A 20,626-nucleotide genomic window follows, 5' to 3' on the forward strand; every position below is an offset into this window, starting at 1 on the left:
TGCGTGGGTTTCCGCCAGGTGCTCCAGTTTCCTCCCGCAGTCCAAAGATTTGCAGGTTAGGTGAATTGGTCATGCTAAACTGCCTGTAGTGTCAGGTGAGGGGGTAAATGTAGGGGAATGGGTCTGGATGGGTTGCTCTTCGGAGGGTTGCTGTGGACTTGCTGGATTGAAGGGCCTGTTTCTACACTAAGTAATCTAATCTAATCTAATCCCAGTCCCATGTTCCTAACCATTCCAAGTTCATCTACCTTCCCCGTTAGGCCTCTTGCATTGAAATAAATGCAGTTTATCAGTCCTACCTTGTTCTCTGTTTTGTACTGCTTGCCCTGACTGTTTGACTAGATCCTTTTCCCAACTGCTCCAGTCTCAAATTGATCTCTTTCCTCACTATTTCCCTGGGTCCCAGGGTCCCACCCCCTATCATACTAGTTTAAATCCTCCCGAGCAGCTCTAGCAAATCTCCCTGCTAGCATATTCATCCCCTTCCAATTCAGGTGCCATCAGTCCTTCTTGTACAGGTCACTTCTACTCAGAAGAGATTCTAATGATCCAGAAATGTGAACCCTTCTCCGCTACACCAACTCCTCCGCCACACATTCATCTGTTCTATCCTCCTGCTCCTCCCCATACTAGCTCATAGCATGAGGAGTAATCCAGATATTGCTACCAGTGAAGACCTCCTTTTTAAATTCCTGCCTAACTTTCTATATTCTCCCTTCAGAATCTCATCCTTTTCCCTTCGTATAGTGTTGGTTCCAATGTGTACAATGACCTCCTGCTGGGCCCTCTCCCCTTTGAGAGCATTTTGCACACTCTCCAAGCCATCCTTGATCCTGGCACCAGGAAGACAACACACCATTCTGATTTTTCGCTGCTGGCTGCAGAAATGACTGTCTGTGGCTTGGACTTAGAAAGTCCCCGATCACAATCAATTGTTTGGACCCCAACGTACCCCTCATTATATTAAAGCCCGTCTCAATATCAGAAACTTGGCTGTTCGCGCTACATGCCCAAGTGTCTATCATTCCCTACATTTTCCAAAACAGCATATTTGTTTGAGGTGGGGTTAGCCACAGGAGACTCCTGCACTACCTGCCCCTACCCCTCCTACCTTTCCTGGAGTTCACCCATCTACTCGACTGTGTCTGTAGCTTTTTTCCCTTCCTATAACTGCCATCCATCATACTCCCTAGCTCTTGTAAATTCGTCATTGCCTCTAACTCCAGCTCCAACCAAACATACTTCCTGCAGACATAATCATCAGTAACATGGAAACTCTCCCTAAACTCCCACATCCTTCAAGAAGAGCAAATCACTCTACTGAAGGTCATCTTTGCTCCTTCACGATCTAGAGACCCAAAAAAAAAGCACTGTCTTATGCTCTAAAAAAGACAGTGCTCCAGGCTAACTTTGTACTTATGGTTTATATTTTTAAAATCTAATCAAGAGACAGACCTCAATAAAACAAATAATCAAGAAAGAAGCCACTCTACTCAGTGCTGTCGATTTATAGCAAGTTTACATTTAAAAAACTATACATTGATCTGTTCCTGTGCTGTGAGCTCTCCAATACAATTTCTTCCAAGATCATCTGTGAATTTTGCTGTTTGTTCATTTTTCCTGGACATACATGAACTCAAACAGCAAAGGCAGCAACTGTGCATATTCACTGCTGTGTCAGTTAGTAGTGGAGCTTTCTTTCTCTCTCTCGCCCTCATTAGCCATGTCATTGCTACCTTTTGTCGGTCTTCCTGCTTTTAAAAGTGCCTTTGCATGAATCTAATTTAGAACTTTCTTGGTTGCCATAGCTCACTGCCCCATAACTACATGCGCCTATTTGCAATGCTTATTCAGTGCTTTGATCACTATCCCTCCCTGCTTATACCTGGTAGACCTCTGTCCAGAACCGGTGCTTCAGTCTTTTCTTGGTCTTCTTCAGCTGTTTGTTGTTTTTGAAGGTGTCTAAATGGGTGAGGACCCCCATGATTTTAGGAAAGCCATGAACTTGACAGATGTTCAGGAACTCAAATGTCTCCATCTCAAAGCCAAAGCTCGCATCAGTCAGCATTAAAACCTGAAGGACACAGATTCACTTAGTCTAGAATGACTGTAATAAAGTCATTATTAAAGTTTTGTGTACATTCCACTTACCATTTGTTATATTTTCATGATTAGTGCTTATTGAGGTATGGCATCTCAAGAATGTTGCATTACTACCAGCTATTTGAACATCAGATGATTAGCAAAATGCTTCCTGCACACTTGTTTAATCTCAGAAAAGGAGCCCACCATCTAAGAAAACATTGGTATTTTCCAGAACCACAGCCTGCCTGAGGCATCTGACCCAAACTGCTGCAGAGTCATTTTTCATCTTTGTACACTCTTCCACCTAATTGAGACTCTCATACAAGTTACACCATATTTTAAATCTGTTAAACGGGTTTTTAAAATCCTTTTTCAACAAGAAAAACATAATTGGAATCTTCAAACCTTCATAAAATGCAGCATACCAAAAATTCCACTCACACCAGGTCTCTCTCATTCCCCATTCTCTTGTACAGCTGCGATTCTCAACCAAAACAGGCTGCTAGTTCAAGGATGCAATGAATTTCAAATGAACATCTTTAATTTCAAATGTCTTCAATGCCTTGATCTTTCATATGTCTGAAACCTAATTCTAACCCATAATCCTCCAATATTTCTGCTCTCCTACAATTCTGGTTTCTAACACACATCAAGTTATTCCTCAATCATTAACTGACAAGACCCTGGAACTCCCTCCTTGCTAACCTCCATGAAGACACAGCTTAAAACCTCTCTTTAAACAGCAACATCCTAATACTCCTCAAATCCGGACTCAAATTTTCCTTGATAATGTTGCTGGAAAGTATCTTGACCAAAAAGTCACAGTCTAAGTGTAATAAAAACATTTAAAAATGCCAGAAATATGCAGCATTTCAGGCAATAACAGAGAGAAAGAATCAACATTGCGGGTCCACGGTCTATCTTCAGAACGAGAAACATTTAGAAATGCAATCATTTCCAAACAAATGAAAAGTTGTTGAAGTATGGGGAAGGGTTGGAATAAAATAAAAGTTTAACATCTGTGCTAGGTTAGACATGAGAAATCAAATGACCAACACACTATCTTGCCCACAGCATTTTTTCTGTGCAATTACAATGAGACCACACCCACCTTTTCAGTTCCTCTCTCAAAATTCATGGGTTGACAAATGTGTTACAATTCTTTGACGCACCACCAAGCAAATTAGGTAAAAGAAAGCCAATGGAGAGGATGTATTTAGATTTCCAAAAGGCCTCTGACAAGGTGCTGCACAGGAGTCTGCTAGATAAGAGTCCATGGTGTTAGGGTCAAGATACTAGGATGGACTAAAGATTGGATGACTGGCAGAAGGGATAAAGGAGTCTTTTCAGCATGGCAGCTGGTGACAAGCAAGATTCAGTGTTAGGACCAAACTATTCACATTATTCATGAGCGATCTGGACAAAGGAACTGCGGGCATTGTTGCTAAGTGTGTTGTCTGCAAAAAGATAGAGGGAGTCATTATAGTATTACTGAAGCTAGAAGTCTGCAGAAGGACTTGGAAGGTTAGGAGAGTGTGGTTGAAAATGTGTTGCTGGTTAAAGCACAGCAGGTTAGGCAGCATCCAAGGAACAGGAAATTCGACGTTTCGGGCCAGAGCCCTTCATCAGGAATGAGGAGAGGGTGCCAGGCAGGCTAAGATAAAAGGTAGGGAGGAGGGACTTGGGGGAGGGGCGATGGAGATGTGATAGGTGGAAGGAGGTCAAGGTGAGGGTGATAGGCCGGAGTGGGGTGGGGGCGGAGAGGTCAGGAAGAAGATTGCAGGTTAGGAGGGCGGTGCTGAGTTGAGGGAACCGACTGAGACAAGGTGGGGGGAGGGGAAATGAGGAAACTGGAGAAATCTGAGTTCATTCCTTGAGGTTGGAGGGTTCCCGGGGGAAGATGAGGCACTCCTCCTCCAGCCGTCGTGTTGTTATGTTCTGCCGATGGAGGAGTCCAAGGACCTGCATGTCCTCGGTGGAGTGGGAGGGAGAGTTAAAGTGTTGAGCCACGGGGTGGTTGGGTTGGTTGGTCCAGGCGTCCCAGAGGTGTTCTCCGAAGCGTTCCGCAAGTAAGCGGCCCGTCTCCCCAATATAGAGGAAGAGTGGGCAAGTAAATGGCAGGTGGAATGCAAATATAGTAAAGTGTGAGGTTATGCACGAAGGTCAAAAGATTAGAAGCATAAACTATTTTCAAAGAAGAAAAGGCTTCAGAAATCTGAAGCACAAAGGAACTAAGGAGTCCAAATTTAGGGTTCTCTTAAAATTAACATGCAGGTTCAGTTGGCACTTAGGAAGGCAAATGCAACGTTAGCATTAATTTCAAAAGGGCTAGAAGATAAGATCAGGGATGAATGTCTGAGGCTTTAGACGGCTCCAGTCAGACCTCATTAGGAATATGGAAGCAGTTTTGGCCCCCTCTCTCAGGAACAATGTGCTGGCCTTGGAATAGGTTCAGAGGAGGTTCACAAGAATGATCCCTGGAATGAAGGGTTTGGTGGTTGAGACAGTGGGTCTGGATGTAAGTTTGCTTACTGAGCTGGAAGGTTCAGTTTAAGACATTGCGTCACCATACTGGGTAACATCATCAGTGAGCCGCCGGATGAAGCACAGGTAGCATGGCCCGCTTTCTATTTATGTGTTTAGGTTTCTTTGGATTGGTGATGTCATTTCATGTGGTGATGTCATTTTCTGTGATGCCATTTACTGTTCTTTTTCTCAGGGGATGGTAAATGGGACCCAGGTCAATGTGTTTGTTAGTAGACAAAATGACATCACCAACCCAAGGAAACCTAAACACATAAATAGAAAGCGGCCCTTGCCACCAGTACTTCATCCGGAGGCTCACTGATGATGTTACCAAGTATGGTGACAAAACGTCTGAAATCGAATGTTCCAGCTCAGCGAGCAGACCTACATTCAGAACCTCAACGTGAGCTACAAATCTTCTCAAAAAAGTGAGTCTGTACTCAATGGAATTTAGAAGGATGAATGGGAGTTTGGGGGGGGGGGGGGGAATCTTATTGAGATTTACAGAATATGTAGAAGGCTGGATAGGATGGAAATTAACAAGATAGTAGGAGAAGCTGGGACTGAAGGCACAGCCTCAGGATAAAGGGATGACTCTTTAGAATAGAGATGAGGAGAAATGAGGGTGATGAATCTATGGAAGTCATGGTCACAGAAGGCAGTGGAGGCCAAGTCATTAAGTGCACTTCAGACAGATAGGTTCTTGATTAATAAAGAACTCAAAGGACAGTGTTAAAGCCAAAGAGGAGGCTTATAATTGGCCAGAAAAAGCAGCACACCTGAGGACCCAGATAAATTTAATATTTAGGACAGGACAAAAAGGGTTTAATTTGGAAGGGGAAAACAGAATATGAGAGGAAGCTTGTTGAAAGCATAAGAACTGACTGCAAAAGCTTCTATAGATATGTGAGGAGAACAAGACTGGTGAAGACAAATGTAGGTCCCTCACAGTTAGAATCAAGTGAATTCATAATGGATATCAAAGAGATGACAGACCAACTGAACAAATACTTTGGACCTGTCTTCACTGAGCACAAACAACATTCAGAAATGCTAGCGGATACAGGGTCAAGCAGAAAGGAGGAATGGAAGGAAATTCATCAGGAAATGGTACTCGTGAAATTGATGGAATTAAAACCCAATAAATCACAAGGGCTTGATGCTCTGCATCCCAGAGTACTTAAGGAAGTGGCTCTAGAAACAGTGGTGATCATTTTCCAGCATGCTATAGGTTCTGGAAGAGTTGCAATGGATTGAAGGGTAGCTCATATAACCCTTTGAAAAAGGAGGGAGAGAGAAAATGGGCAATTATAGACTGTTTAGCCCGACATCGGTGGTGGGGAAAATACAATTAAGGATGTAATAACTGAGCATTTGGAAGCAGTGACAGGATCAATCCAAGTCAGCATGGATTCACTAAAGGGAAATCATGCTTGACAAATCTTCTGGAAATTTTTGAGGATGTGAGCAGCAGTGTGGACAAGGGTGAATCCAAGGATGTTGTATATCTGGACTTTCAAAAGGCTTTTCACAAGGCCCCACACAAGACATTAGTGAGGAAAATTAAAGCTCATGGTATTGGAGGTAATGTATTGATGTTGAGAACCTGTTGGTAGATACGAAGCAGAGTTGGAATAAACGGGTCCTTTTCAGAGTGGTGGGCAGTAGCAAGTGGGGTACCACAATGCTCAGTGCTGCCATCCCAGCTGATATTAACAAATTGGATAAAGGAATTGAATCCAAATTTGCAGGCCACACTGAATTGGGTGGCAGTGTGAGCAGTGAGGAGAATGCAAGAGACTGCAGGTGACTTGGACAGACTGGCTGAGTGAGCAAATACTTGGGCAAACGCAATATCATGTGGTTAAATGTGAGGTTATCCATTTTGGTCTCACAAACAGGAAGGCAGATTATCTGAGTGGTGACAGTTTAGGAAAAGGTGAGATGCAACAAGACCTAGGTGTCATAGTGGGACTGTCACTGAAGGTTAACATGCAGGTGCAGCAACCAATGAGGAAAAGCTAATGGCATGTTGGCTTTCATAGCGAGAAGATTTGAATATAGGAGTAGGGATGCCTGTCCTGTTATACAGGGCTTTGGGGAGGCGACACCTTGAGTATGATGTGCAGTTTTGGTCTCCTCATCTGAGGAAGAACATTATCTTGCTATTGAGGGAGTCCAGCAAAGGTTCTCCAGACCAATTCCTGGGATGGCAAGACTGACACACAAAGAATGAATGGACTGACTGGGTTTTCACTTGCTGAAATTTATACCGATGGTGCAGCTTCTACTTTCTCCAAATACTGCTGCCAATGCCCCATGAATCAAAGCCCATCTCTGCTGCAACAGTTTTGGAATCACACATTGGCATTGGATAAAGATGTTTCAAAGGATCAATTTGTTCAAGGCTTAGAAGGTTCTTCTGATTTAGTTAAAAAGTCTCTTTCATGGTTCTACGTTTGTAGTTGGTAACCCCATGGACCCTATTATACTACTGAAGTTTCTCTCTAGCCCTGAGCAGATGTCCCAAACCCTGACACCAGGGAGACAACAGAACCTTCTATACTGACACACTCAGATACAAAAAACAGTGTCTATCCTTCTGAATATAGCATGTCTGCTATCGCTTCATTCATATTTACTCCTTGCCCAAATGGCTTCTACCTTGGTCAGTTCACTCATTCACTCTGCAATCCACTTTCTTATCCATACAAGTTACCAGAAGCTGCTGGACAATTGCAAAGCTCGAGCACCTTCAATTTTTATCTACTTTGCCCTCTTACATCGTCTTGACCCTGACCACTGGCCAAATCAAATGACACTATCCAGACTGTCTTCTGGAAGAAAGTAAGTGCCTAGATAACTTTCCCCATTCCTAGTGCAACACAGTCCCTGTACCTCAGTATCAAGCTCATTCAGACAGCCAAAGCTGTTTGAGCTACAGACACTTGCTCATGATGCAGTTGTCTTGGACCATGCCAGTACCTATCAACTCCCACAATGCAGCTGTAAAATATGGCATTGTCTGCCATCCTTATTAATTATGCCATAACTTTTTATTTGTCTGAATTTATTTTAATAAACCTTACTAACCATAATGAGCTTTACAATAGCTATGTATAACTATACCATACTGTTGTTCATAAAACCTTACAATTATTACTAAGTCATACAAATTACTAAAGGTTGACAAGAAATCACTCACAAATTATCAGCTTCACGATGATGCTACAATTGCATATTTTTTCCAAATAGCAGTCTGTTCTGAACCCAGAGGCCAATACTTCTCCCCACTTCCACTGCTTTTAAACTCAAACTACTCAGTTTTCACACTACTGAGATATGCTACTTGGTAGTGTTAATTATATCTTGTAATGCTTTTACACAAACGTCAGGCTTTTTAAGTAAAGCAAACAAAAATTGGTTCCTCACCAGATCAGCCACTTTGGCCAAATCGATCATCGAATTCATATCATTCCCACATTCCATGATGGAGATACGGCGCTTTTTTCCTGTTTGAAACCAAAGTATATTTAGCCATAAAAACCTTTAAGGACTATTCAAAGGATAATGAAAAGTTAGCGAAATTAATCCAAATTTCAGAGAGAGATACAAGGAAGCTGTTGTCACACTCCCACAATTTATGCAACTCATTTGATATCATCAGCAATCATCAATGTACAGCTCACTCCTCTATTCCCGCCTCAGGCGACTGACTGTGTGGAGTTTGCACATTCTCCCCGTGTCTGCGTAGGTTTCCTCCGGGTGCTCCGGTTTCCTCCCACAATCCAAAAATGTGCAGGTTAGGTGAACTGGCCATGCTAAATTGCCCGTAGTGTAGGTGAAGGGGTAAATGTAAGGAAATGAGTCTGGGTGGGTTGCGCTTCGGCGTTTCGGTGTGGACTTGCTGGGCCGAAGGGCCTGTTTCCACACTAAGTAATCTAATCTAAAAAAAACTCCTGCCTAAATACGGCAAGTAGCTCAGGTCCTGGAGTGTATGTTTTGAGATCATCATTTTAATAATCAAAACAGTTTGACAACACAGGTACAAATGTTGATAGATCAACCAATATACAACACAATCTGGATAACTCAGTATCATCAAATAATTTGAAGGGTTGACATTTATAGACATACCTGTAATTACAGTTACTGGGCCCCTGATGTTCGTTAGCTTTTGCTTCGTGAAGTTTCGAATAAGGCATCGAATGAGTGTACTCTTTCCAACTTTTGGGGGTCCCATGACAACAACGACGATCGGTGGGGGCTCCAAGGGTGTCCGGTCAACCACAGGGATATGGTGCTTTTTAGTTTTCAAGTCCTGAGCCCTATTTATGATAGTGTTAAATAAAATTATTGATTATTATCACACAAGATTCCATTTCCCAAGCAGGGGAATTACAATCAAGCAATTACAATTTAAGGTCACTTCCTAACATGCACCTCCATCAATCTGAACTACTATTCAATTAGCTTCACCTACACACTTTGTCTAAACCATTTTAGTTCATGTATCATTCCACAAAATCTGCACTGCGCACCCTTGAATGCCAATATATTCTGAGATACAATGCTAAAATCTAAATGCAGCTACTCCAAATAGAATATAACCAAAGGTTACATCAAACAGAACTTAACTTTCACCCCTTTGCTTTCCAGTCCCAAGGTAAAGGTCAATTTGAGGATTTAATTTTCATTTGGACCTGTTTAATAGCTTTGAGTGAGTTTTGTACATGGACAAAACAATCCTCTGATCTGCAGGTGATGTCACACTTCCACAACTTATGTGATTCATTCGATATCATCAGCAATCTTCAATGTAGAGCTCACTCCTCTACTTAAGTCTTGGCTAAAAACTACAAGCAGCTCAGGTCCAAATGCAGTCTCCTGCAGGTCACCAACAGTCAAATCCTCTCTTCAAAACCTCACTGAAGGCCTTCAGGAAGGCTATATATAGATAGAAGAGATTCATTGAACAGCACAGAACTAAATCATCATTCAGCCCATCAAGTCTCAACGACCAGTGTCTTAGTCCCAATTTTTGCCTTTTCCACACTTGAGCCTTTTTTTCTTTTTCATGTATTTTTCAAACTCTCTTTTGAAAGAGAATATTGAGTCTGTGCTGACCATCCAATCCTGCCCTAGTCACTCAGTGCACTGATACTTAGACCATTGTGATGTCTTCTGGGGAAGGTGGGACCTGTACATGAAGAATGAGTTGCACCTGAACTGGAGGGGCACAAATGTCCTGGGTGAGAGATTTGTTTGTGTGGTTCAGGAGGGTTTAAACTGGTTTGGCAACGGGATGGAACCAGAGCTACATATTTGAGAAGTGGGTAGTTGTAGATGGGGCAGTGTATATGGGCACTATAGATTCCCCATAGGGAATCTATCGGGAAAGTTTTTCACATGATAAAACAAAGGGATCAGTTAGAGTGTGTCTGCTTTAAAACAAGTGTCAGAAGTAAGAGTGATCAACTTAGAGCATGGATCAGTACTTGGGACTATGATGTTGTGGCCATAACGGAGATGTGGATTTCACAGGGGCAGGAATGGTTGCTAATGTTCCAGGGTTTACAGCGTTTACAAAGAACAGGGGAGGTTGGAAAAAGAGGAGGGGTTTTAGCATTTCTAATCAGAAAGTGCATCACAGCTACAGAAACGATGATTGTTGAGGAAGGTTTGTCTACTGAGTCAGTATGGGTGGAAGTTAGGAACAGTAAGGGAGCAGCCACCTCATTGGGGGTTTTCTACAGATCCCCTGATAGCAGTAGGAAAATCGAAGAACTCATAGGCTGGCAGATTTTGGAAAAAATGCAGATGTAGCAGGGTTGTTGTTATGGGTGACTTCAATTTTCCCAATATTGACTGGAACCTCCTTAGTGCAGATGGTTTGGATGGAGCCGTTTTTGTCAGGTGTGGTCAGGAGGGTTTCCTTACTCAGTATGCAGGTAGGCTAATGAGGGGAGAGGCCATTTTGGATTTGGTGCTCAGCACTGAGTCGGGACAGGTGTCAGGTCTCACGTGGGAGAACACTTTGGTGACAGTGACCACAACTGTCTCACATTTACCATGGCCTTGGAGAGGGAAAGGAGCAGCTACGAAGGGAAGATATTTGATTGGGAAAAAGGAAATTATGACACTATCAGACAGGAGTTGAGAAGTACAGATTGGGAATAATTGTTCCACAGAAAGGGCACATTAGACATGTGGAGACTGTTTAACATAGAACATAGAAAAATACAGCGCAGTACAGGCCCTTCGGCCCTCGATGTTGTGCCGATCCAAGCCCACCTAACCTACACTAGCCCACTATCCTCCATACGCCTATCCAGTGCCCATTTAAATGCCCATAAAGAGGGAGAGTCCACCACTGTTACTGGCAGGGCATTCCATGAACTCACGACTCGCTGAGTAAAGAATCTACCCCTAACATCAGTCCTATACCTACCACCCCTTAATTTAAAACTATGCCCCCTCGTAATAGCTGACTCCATACGTGGAAAAAGGTTCTCATGGTCAACCCTATCTAAACCCCTAATCATCTTGTACACCTCTATCAAGTCACCCTAAGCCTTCTTTTCTCCAAAGAAAACAGCCCCAAGTGCCTCAGCCTTTCCTCATACGATCTTTCTACTATACCAGGCAGCATCCTGGTAAACCTCCTTTGCACCCGTTCCAGTGCCTCCACATTCTTCCTATAGTATGGCGACCAAAACTGCACACAATACTCCAGATGCGGCCGCACCAGGGTCTTATACAACTGCAACATGACCTCAGGACTCCGGAACTCAATTCCTCTACCAATAAAAGCCAGAAAACAGCAGTTGTTGTGAGTGATGCACAAATTTGTTCCTCTGAGACAGGCAAGAAGGGGTAAGATTAAGGAGCCTTGGATGACGAGAACAGAGGAGCTTGTCGTCAAAAGGAAGAAGGCAACTTACGTAAGGTGGAGGAAACATGGATCTAGCACATCTTTAGAGCATTACAGGCTTACTAGAAAGAAGCTCAGAAATGGACTGAGGAGAGCCAGCAGGGGTCACGAAAAAGGCTTGGGTTGGACAGATTAAAGAGAACCCAAAGGCATTTTACTCATACGTGAGGAATAAGAACGATCAGGGAGAAGGTAGGACCGGTCAGGGATAGCATAGGGAACTTTTGTATGGAGTCTGAGCAGATAGGGGAAGCCCTAAATGAGTTTTTTGCTTTGGTTTTCATCAAGGAAAGGGACCTTGTTGTGAATGAGAACTTTGAGGAGCTGGGACATAGGCTTGAACAGATCAAGATTGGTAACGTTGATGTGCTGGAACTTTTGGCAAACATTAAGATTGATAAGTCCCCAAGGCCAGACCAGAATTATCCTAGGTTGGCCCTGGAAGCAAGAAAGGAGGTTGCTAAGCCGCTGGTGAAGATCTTTCTTTCCTCACACTCCACAGGAGACATAGCGGAGGATTGGAAGGAGGCGAATGTTGTTCATCCTTTCAAGAAGGGTAATAGGGCAATCCCTGTCTTACGTCTGTGGTCAGCAAGGTTTTGGAAAGAATTCTGAGGGATAGGATTTATGACTATTTGGAAAAGCATAGCGTGATTAAAGGCAGTTGGTATTGCATTGTGAGGGGCAGGTCATACCTAACTAATCTTATTGAGTCCTTTGAGAAGGTGACGAGGTCGAGCAGTGGATGTGGTGTATCAGGACTTCAGCAAGGCATTTGATAAGGTTCCCCATGTTAGGCTCATTCATAAAGTCAGAAGGTATGAGATACAGAGAGATTTGGCTGTCTGGATTCAGAATTGGTTGGCTGACAGAGGGCAGAGAGTGGTTAGAGATGGAAAGTATTCTGCCTGGAGATCAGTGGTGTCCCGCAGGGCTCTGTTCTTGGGGCTCTGCTCTTTGTAGTTTTTATAAATGACTTGGATGAGGAGGTTGAGGGGTGGGTTAGTAAATTTGCAGATGACACAAAGGTTGAAGGTGCCATTGATAGTATTGAGGGCTATTGCAGGCTGCAGCACGACATAGTCAGGATGTAGAGCTGGGTTCAGAAATGGCGTTCAGATGGAGTTCAACCTGGATAAATGCGAAGTGATGCATTTTAGAAGTCGAACCTGATTGCTAAATATAGGATTAAAGACCGGATTCTTGGCATTGTGAGGGAACAGAGGGATCTTGGTGTTCAAGTGCACAGATCCCTCAAAAGTTGCCACCCAAGTGGATAGGGTTATTAAAAAGCATGTGTTTTGGTTTTCATTAACAGGGGGATCAAGTTTAAGAGCTGGGAGGTTTTGCTGCATCTCTGCAAGACCCTGGTGAGACTACACTTGGAATATTGTGTCCAGTTCTGGTCGCCCTATTATAAGATAGGGTGCAAAGAAGGTTTACCAGGATGCTGCCTGGACTGGATGGCTTGTTTTACAAAGAGAGGTTGACTAAACTCGGACTTTTCTCTCTGGAGAGGAGGTGGAAGTGAGGTGACCTAATCGAGTATACAAGGTAACGAGAGGCATGGATAGATTCAATAGCCAGAGACATTTCCCCAGGGCAGGATTGACTGGCACGAGGGGGTCATAGTTTTAAGATATTAAGAGGAAGGTATAGAGGAGATGACAGAGGTAGGCTCTTTATGCAGAGAGTTGTGAATGCATGGAAAGCGTTGCCATTGGTGGTGGTGGAAGCAGAGTCATTAGGGACATTTAAGCAACTGCTGGACATGCACATGGACAGCAGTGAATTGAAGGGTGCGTAGGTTAGGTTATTTTATTTTAGATTAGGAATAATCCTCTGTACAACATCCTGGGTCGAAGGGCCTGTTCTGTGCTGTACTTTTCTATGTTCTATTCCTTTTTTTCTGAACTACTCAACAATCTGAAATCTGTACCCTCTGGTTCTTGAGTGTACAGCCACTAGAAACAGGTTCTTATTACTTACTGCATCTAAATCTTTCTTGATTTTAAATATTTCTGTAAAATCATTCTTAGCCTTTTGTGTCCTAAAGAATACAATCTCAGCTTCTCCAATTTATCCTCTTCACAACAACTCTGCATCCAAGGCTTACTTCAGTAAATATTTTCTGCATTCTCTCCAAAGGTGAGGTTAGTGTACAGAATTTAAGGTAATTGGGCAAACATATGTTTTCGATATATTGTGTAAGATTTCCTAGCTTTGTCACCATTTAGAACGCCCAGCCTTCCACATGAACTCAATATTACCTCCTTCGTTAGCCTGACCCCATTCTTCATCTCAAAATTTATCACCTCACACATTTCTACAACAGGTTTCATCTGCTACACATCCACCCAGTTTCTTCTGACCATGTCCTCTGTAAGTTTATTATCTTCCTTGCTGCTTCACAAGCTGCAATGGTTTACAAGCATGCCTGAAGAGCACTTCTAAAAGTTTCCATCAATTGTAAAGGGATAAAACTATGATCCTCTTGGTGAATACGAAATATTATTTCATTTGTCCTGGTGACTCTTGACAAGAAAAATTGTTCCAACAGAATGGATGGTCAAAAAAAAGTGTGGCTGGCAGAAAAGCTGGAGGATATGGACAGTGCACGGATGCAGACATAAAGACAAAGCAGACAGAGATAGAAAGATGGAGAATTCTGATGAGTTAAAGAAGGAAAACAGTCCCAGCAAGATGTCAGCTTCTCTGGCAGAGGAACAGACAGGGGTTCGTGAAGAAAGCGGATTCAAAATATCCAAACTCTGAACAAATCAGATACGAAAGATTTAGATGCTTTCCCAGAAGTGCTGAAACCACAAACCAGGATTTTTTTAAACTAGAATCCCTACACCATGGAAACAGGCCATTCTGTCCAACAAGTCCCACCGACTCTCCAGAGCATTTCATTGGGACTCCCCCCACTATGTAACCCAGCATTTCCCATGGCTAATCCATCTAGCTTGCACCTCCCTGGACACTATGGGCAATTTAATATGGCCAATCCACCTAACCTTACCTATCTTTCGACTATGGGATGAAACTAGAGCACCCATAGGAAACCCATGCAAACATGAGGAGAGTGTGCAAACACCTATTGCCACCATCATGTTATTAGTTGGTTGCTAAAAAGGAATTCTGGAAAATTACACCATTAGCACTGCTGTTACCCAAGGGAGGGAGAGCTTGTGGATGAAAGTTGAACCTATGCAATTCAAAGGTCAAAGCTTTGTTAGGCCTGACCCAACGCACGCATTTAAAGGACAGCAAATTGTTGAGTTCTGTTTCTGTCTAATGCAGAGGAGGAATGCTTGTAATCATATTATTGTCTGTTAGCAACATAAAGTACAATTGGTTAATTTATTTATTTGAAACAATTTGTCTATTATATTTAATTTGGTTATGATTTGAGTTAAAGGAAAGTTCCAAAAAGGTTGAAATTTCTTAACTTGGGTAATTGTTTCAAATAGGGATTTTAATTACTTGGAGAAAGTGAGGACTGCAGATGCTGGAGATCAGAGCTGAAAAATGTGTTGCTGGAAAAGTGCAGCAGGTCAGGCAGCATCCAAGGAAGCAGGAGAATCGACGTTTCGGGCATAAGCCCTTCTTCAGGAATGAAAGCCCTTCTTCATTCCTGAAGAAGGGCTTATGCCCGAAACGTCGATTCTCCTGCTTCTTGGATACTGCCGGACCTACTGCGCTTTTCCAGCAACACATTTTTCAGCATTTTAATTACTTGACCAACATTCACCCTAAACCATATAAACCAATTCTTGTTATTTGTGAAGTTTTGCTGTGTGCAGATTTTTATAAAGTTGAAAGCGTGTACTGTACCTCTAAAAGAGAGTGAATGCTGTTCTAACTGAGAGATTACAAGCACCTCTTGTAATTACACCTCTTCCCACCCTATCTCTTGCAAAAATGCCATCCCGTATTCCCAATTCCTCTGCCTCCACCGTATCTGCTCCCAGGAGGACCAGTTCCACCACAGAACACACCAGATGGCCTCCTTCTTTAGAGACCGCAATTTCCCTTCCCACGTGGTTAAAGATGCCCTCCAACACATCTCGTCCACATCCCGCACCTCTGCCCTCAGACCACACCCCTCCAACCGTAACAAGGACAAAACGCCCCTGGTGCTCACCTTCCACCCTACCAACCTTTGCATAAACCAAATCATCCGCCGACGTTTCCGCCACCTCCAAAAAGACCCCACCACCAGGGATATATTTCTCTCCCCACCCCTTTCTGCCTTCCGCAAAGACCGCTCCCTCCGTGACTACCTGGTCAGGTCCACGCCCCCTACGACCCACCCTCCCATCCTGGCACTTTCCCCTGCCACCGCAGGAACTGTAAAACCTGTACCCATACCTCCTCCCTCACCTCTATCCAAGGCCCTAAAGGAGCCATCCACATCCATCTAAGTTTTACCTGCACATCCATTGATATCATTTATTGTATCCGTTGCTCCCGATGCGGTCTCCTCTACACTGGGGAGACTGGGCGCCTCCTAGCAGAGCGCTTTAGGGAGATACCCGCACCAATCAACCACACCACCCTGTGGCCCAACATTTCAACTCCCCCTCCCACTCTGCCAAGGACATGGAGGTCCTGGGCCTCCTTCACCGCTGCTCCCTCACCACCAGACGCGTGGAGGAAGAATGCCTCATCTTCCGCCTCGGAACATTCCAACCCCAGGGCATCAATGTGGACTTCAACAGCTTCCTCATTTCCCCTTCCCCCACCTCATCCTAATTTCAAACTTCCAGCTCAGCACTGTCACCATGACTTGTCCGGACTTGTCCAACCTGCCTATCTTCTTTTCCACCTATCCACTCCAGCCTCTCCTCCCTGACCTATCACCTTCATCTCCTCCCCCACTCACCCATTGTACTCTATGCTACTCTCTCCCCTCCCCACCCCACCCTCCTCTAGCTTATCTCTCCATGCTTCCAGCTCACTGCCTTTATTCCTGATGAAGGGCTTTTGCCCGAAACGTCGATTTCGCTGCTCGTTGGATGCTGCCTGAACTGCTGTGCTCTTCCAGCACCACTGATCCAGAATCTGGTTTCCAGCATCTGCAGTCATTGTTTTTACCTATATGACTAGTTGACAGTCCCAGAGTTACTGGAAAATTAAAGTATGTAGCATTTGGCTGTGAAATGGATACTTGAGTTTGGGTTACTATTGTGACAACAACTGGATTTTAACAAATCAGCTTAAATAATGTCCGAGGATACCAAAACCCAATCAAGTTTGAATTTATTGTTTTGCCAACATCAAACCAATGAGACGATCTGATGTTGGAGTATAAAAATGCGAATACTTTAAAATTTGGAGAGCAACTGCTATTGAGACTGACACACTTGGTGATCTAACATCTTGCTCTCCAAGAAATTAAGAAACACTCTATCAAAAGTACCTTTTCATATACTTGCAGTAAAAAGAAAGACAATGACCCAGGGAGATTTTCAGCCAGAAGATGAAAGACACAGAAAACGACAGTGGCTGTGTAGTTTTGAAATCAATTTAATGTAATTTTAATAAATGCCTTATCAGAACAGCATATTGTTATACAGTTGGAGGCAATAGTAAGCAATTAAGAGAAAGGGGGTCTTAGAGTTGTGAATAGTGCTTGTTTAAAGTGCTCATTTAGAGTTAAAAATAAATTGTTATTTTCTTTAAATAGTGAAATTTGTGAGTTCTCTGTCACTCATATTTTAACAGATTGTGAGGTGTGCTTTTCTGGGTGTTGGGATTTAAGTGACAGATGGATTCACCTCCCTGTCACAACAGACTGGCTGTCATTTTGATTCTCTTCCTGGTGTTTCTTTTTCGTGTTTTGCTTTCAGGTAATAGTACATGTTCTCACAGGAAACTCCATAAGCCTGAAATCAAATAGTTATTGTCCAAACCCAGGCCTGTCCAAAATGTGTGTTTCACTGATACTGTGACTGTTGCGTTTCCACTGTTCCAGCCACCTTACATTTGGGATACCAGTTACAATGATCCACAAACTTTCCTTCACTGAGCTACAAAGACATTCTTCTTCATGAGCCAAGACTAATCCTACAGCCATTGTAGTGTAATTCAAGCCTCACCTGTGAAAGGTTTTAGCCATACGCACTGCACTCTGGACGGTGAAAGCCTTGGGATTTCTCTTCTGTGGATCGACTTCATCTTCAATACCCAGCCCCTTCAGACGCCGCTGCTTCTTTCTTGCTGCCTTAGGTCCACTGTGCCGTTTACGATGTGCCTTCTTCTGCCCCTCCTCCATGATTCTCTTGTGCAAATTAAATTACATCAGAAGTTTTTCACACTTCAATCAATTAGGCATATTTTCCTTGAAGTTCCCAGCTAAATGACTCATAACAACTCTCACAGTTCATGTTAACTGGACCAGAACTTCGAAACCAAACAAACATCTACCCACTAAAATCCATCTTCCTTCTTCCTCCACCCCCCTCCCCTCATTTCACCCTCCCCCCCTCTCTCCTTCCTTCCCTCCCTCATAGAACCGTTAGTTTGGAAGCAGGCCATTCAGCCCATGAAGTCCACAAAGACCCTCCAAACACCATCCCTATAACTCGACATTTCCCATGGCTGTACATCCCTGGACACTTTGTGCAATTTAGCATGGCCAACTCACCTAGGCTACATCTTAGCAGTCCTCTCCCTCTTCTTCTACTCCTCCTCCCACCCTCTTCCCCGTGCCTCTCTTGCCCACTCCTCTCATTTTCCCCCCTTTCTCATCTTCCCCCATCCCTTTCACCTCACTGTCTCTCTGTCTCTGTTCCTTACCCACGTGAAGTTTTTTTGAACCGATGGTGTCTCTGCCGGAAGTCCGTGTCTGTCTCAGAAACCGTCCGGCCCTCCGCTATTCCCGTTAATTGGTTCCGGGTCCCGGCTCATTCGTTCCCCAACAATTCCTCTCTCTCAGACACAGACACACCTTCCTTTCTTTCTCATCCGAATAGTTTCTCTCACATTTTTTTGCTATTACTTCTGACAGCTCATTCATGCTTATGTTTATATCTTCTCTGTAGAAACCTGACGGTTTGAATAGCACAAATCGGGATGGATTTGTAGAAGGGCTGTTTGTTCAAGTCTTTGCATCACTGCTTCTGCTATGAGCCCAGAGATGGGTGAGCCTATAGCCCATTGATCTATTCATATATTTGGTTGTTGAATGTAAAGTGTCTCATCAAGCACAGGTCCAGTAGTCCTTGAGTATGCAGTCCTATTAGTTCTTTTTTGGTAGGTTCCATTGTGCGTTGGGGGTCATGCTCCCTCTGTTGGTATTTGCAAGTAGTTTCTCTGCTTTCTGAATATATTAGGTTTTGTCCATGATAATTGACATTCTGCCCTTGTTAGCTGGTACTTTGATTATGTTCTTGTCATTTTTGAGTGTCTTCGGTGTTGAGGTTGTACATTTGTCTTTTCTTTGTTAGTAAGGGTACAATGGTTTGACTGCTTGCTGTATCTTTTCAGTTAGTCCGTTAATTCTCAGCGTACATTCTAGTGCAGCTAGGAAGTCTGTTGTTTTTGCATCCCTACATTTGTAGTTGAGTCCCTTGGCTAGTACAGCTTTTGCTGTGTCTGTAAGCTGTATGTTGGAGAGGTCTCTTACCCAGGTGTCTGTCATGTTGTCTTCTCTGCTGTTGGCTAGCTTAGTCACTTTGTTTCATAGTGCCATGACCTGTCCTGTCTAATAGTGATGGCCAGTTCGATTGTCATAGTCCATTTCTGAGAACACACACCAGTCTCCTTTGATGTAACAGTACTTTCACTTCAATTGACAACATACAACATGTTCACAGGGATCAGATTTACGAGAGAGGAGGAAACTAACAATCAACTCACATTCCTGGATCTGATGGTAGAAAGAACACAAAATGGTGAATGCACCACAAAAGTGTACAGGAAAGCCGCACATACCCACCAAGTCCTGAACTACAACAGCAACCACCCAAACGCACACAGGAGAAGCTATATTAGGACCCTGTCCAAAAGGGCTACAACACAGTGCAGCACTCCCAACCTACGAAAGGAAGATGAACTCCTCTACAGAGTACTCACCAAAAACAGACATCCCCGCAACTTCATCCACAGATGCTAACAGATAAATAATTCACTAGCCATGTTACCTTATATATAAAAAAAATCTTGGAACTGACACCCAGACTTCTCGGACCACTGGGATTCATGACAGTTCATAAACTGACAGTCACGTTCAGACAACTCACCAGGACAAAGACTCTATACCCATCATGTCCAAGACAAACGTAGTTTACAAGATTCCACCCAAACATGAAACACTATATAGGACAAACTGCCAGACAACTAGCAAACTGCATCCACGAACACCAACTCGCCACTAAATGCCACAACCAGCTGTCCCTAGGAGCCACACACGCAGATGACAAGGACCTCAAATTCGACTGGTCCAACACAACAATCATAGGACAAACCAAACAGAGGACAGCCAGAAAATTTCTAGAAGCATGGCACTCATCCATGGACTCCATCAACAAGACTCAGTGTACTAACCACTACAACAAACAACCAGAAGCAGCAGGAACAGAACCAAAATAAATTCCAGAAGACACAATACAGCAGCACTTCACAGGAAGCTTCAAAGCACTGAAGATGTCACCTAGACAGGGGAAAAAAACTTCTGCAAATCAACTTCCCAGCTCGATGAACATTCCCACAACCATGACAACTGGCAACTGAGCTACAAATCTTTACGCAAACCTTGAGTCTTTAAGTAAAATGAAGAACTTTTGTTTGTGTTTAGGTCTCTAGTTTATTTTTCTCAATATAAGATTGATATTAGTATGAAAAACAGAGTGACAAATTAATAATTTAAATACAATAGAATAGAGAAGGCAGGCCAGATAATGTATTAGTGAGCAGCACGGTGGCACAGTGGTTAGCACTGCTGTCTCACAGCGCCTGAGACCCGGGTTCAATTCCCGACTCAGGCGACTGACTGTGTGGAGTTTGCACATTCTCCCCGTGTCTGCGTGGGTTTCCTCCGGGTGCTCCGGTTTCCTCCCACAGTCCAAAGAT

General features: G+C 43.5%; 1 protein-coding gene across 1 annotated transcript in view; it reads right to left on the reverse strand.

Annotated features, from left to right (window-relative positions):
• The window catches only part of bms1 (BMS1 ribosome biogenesis factor), a 120,297-nt gene extending 101,918 nt beyond the window's left edge, over positions 1-18,379 (reverse strand). Inside the window, exons 1-5 of the mRNA XM_060854027.1 lie at positions 18,353-18,379; positions 17,653-17,832; positions 8,749-8,939; positions 8,044-8,123; positions 1,886-2,074 (exon numbers count right to left, since the gene is read on the reverse strand). Of these exons, the coding sequence (XP_060710010.1) occupies positions 1,886-2,074; positions 8,044-8,123; positions 8,749-8,939; positions 17,653-17,828 (636 nt within the window). The 5' untranslated portion in view covers positions 17,829-17,832; positions 18,353-18,379. The remainder of the gene's footprint in view (positions 1-1,885; positions 2,075-8,043; positions 8,124-8,748; positions 8,940-17,652; positions 17,833-18,352) is intronic.
• Between the last annotated feature and the right edge of the window lie 2,247 nt (positions 18,380-20,626).

This window comes from Hemiscyllium ocellatum, chromosome 43 (assembly GCF_020745735.1).
Source record: "Hemiscyllium ocellatum isolate sHemOce1 chromosome 43, sHemOce1.pat.X.cur, whole genome shotgun sequence".
Lineage (NCBI taxonomy): Eukaryota > Metazoa > Chordata > Chondrichthyes > Orectolobiformes > Hemiscylliidae > Hemiscyllium > Hemiscyllium ocellatum.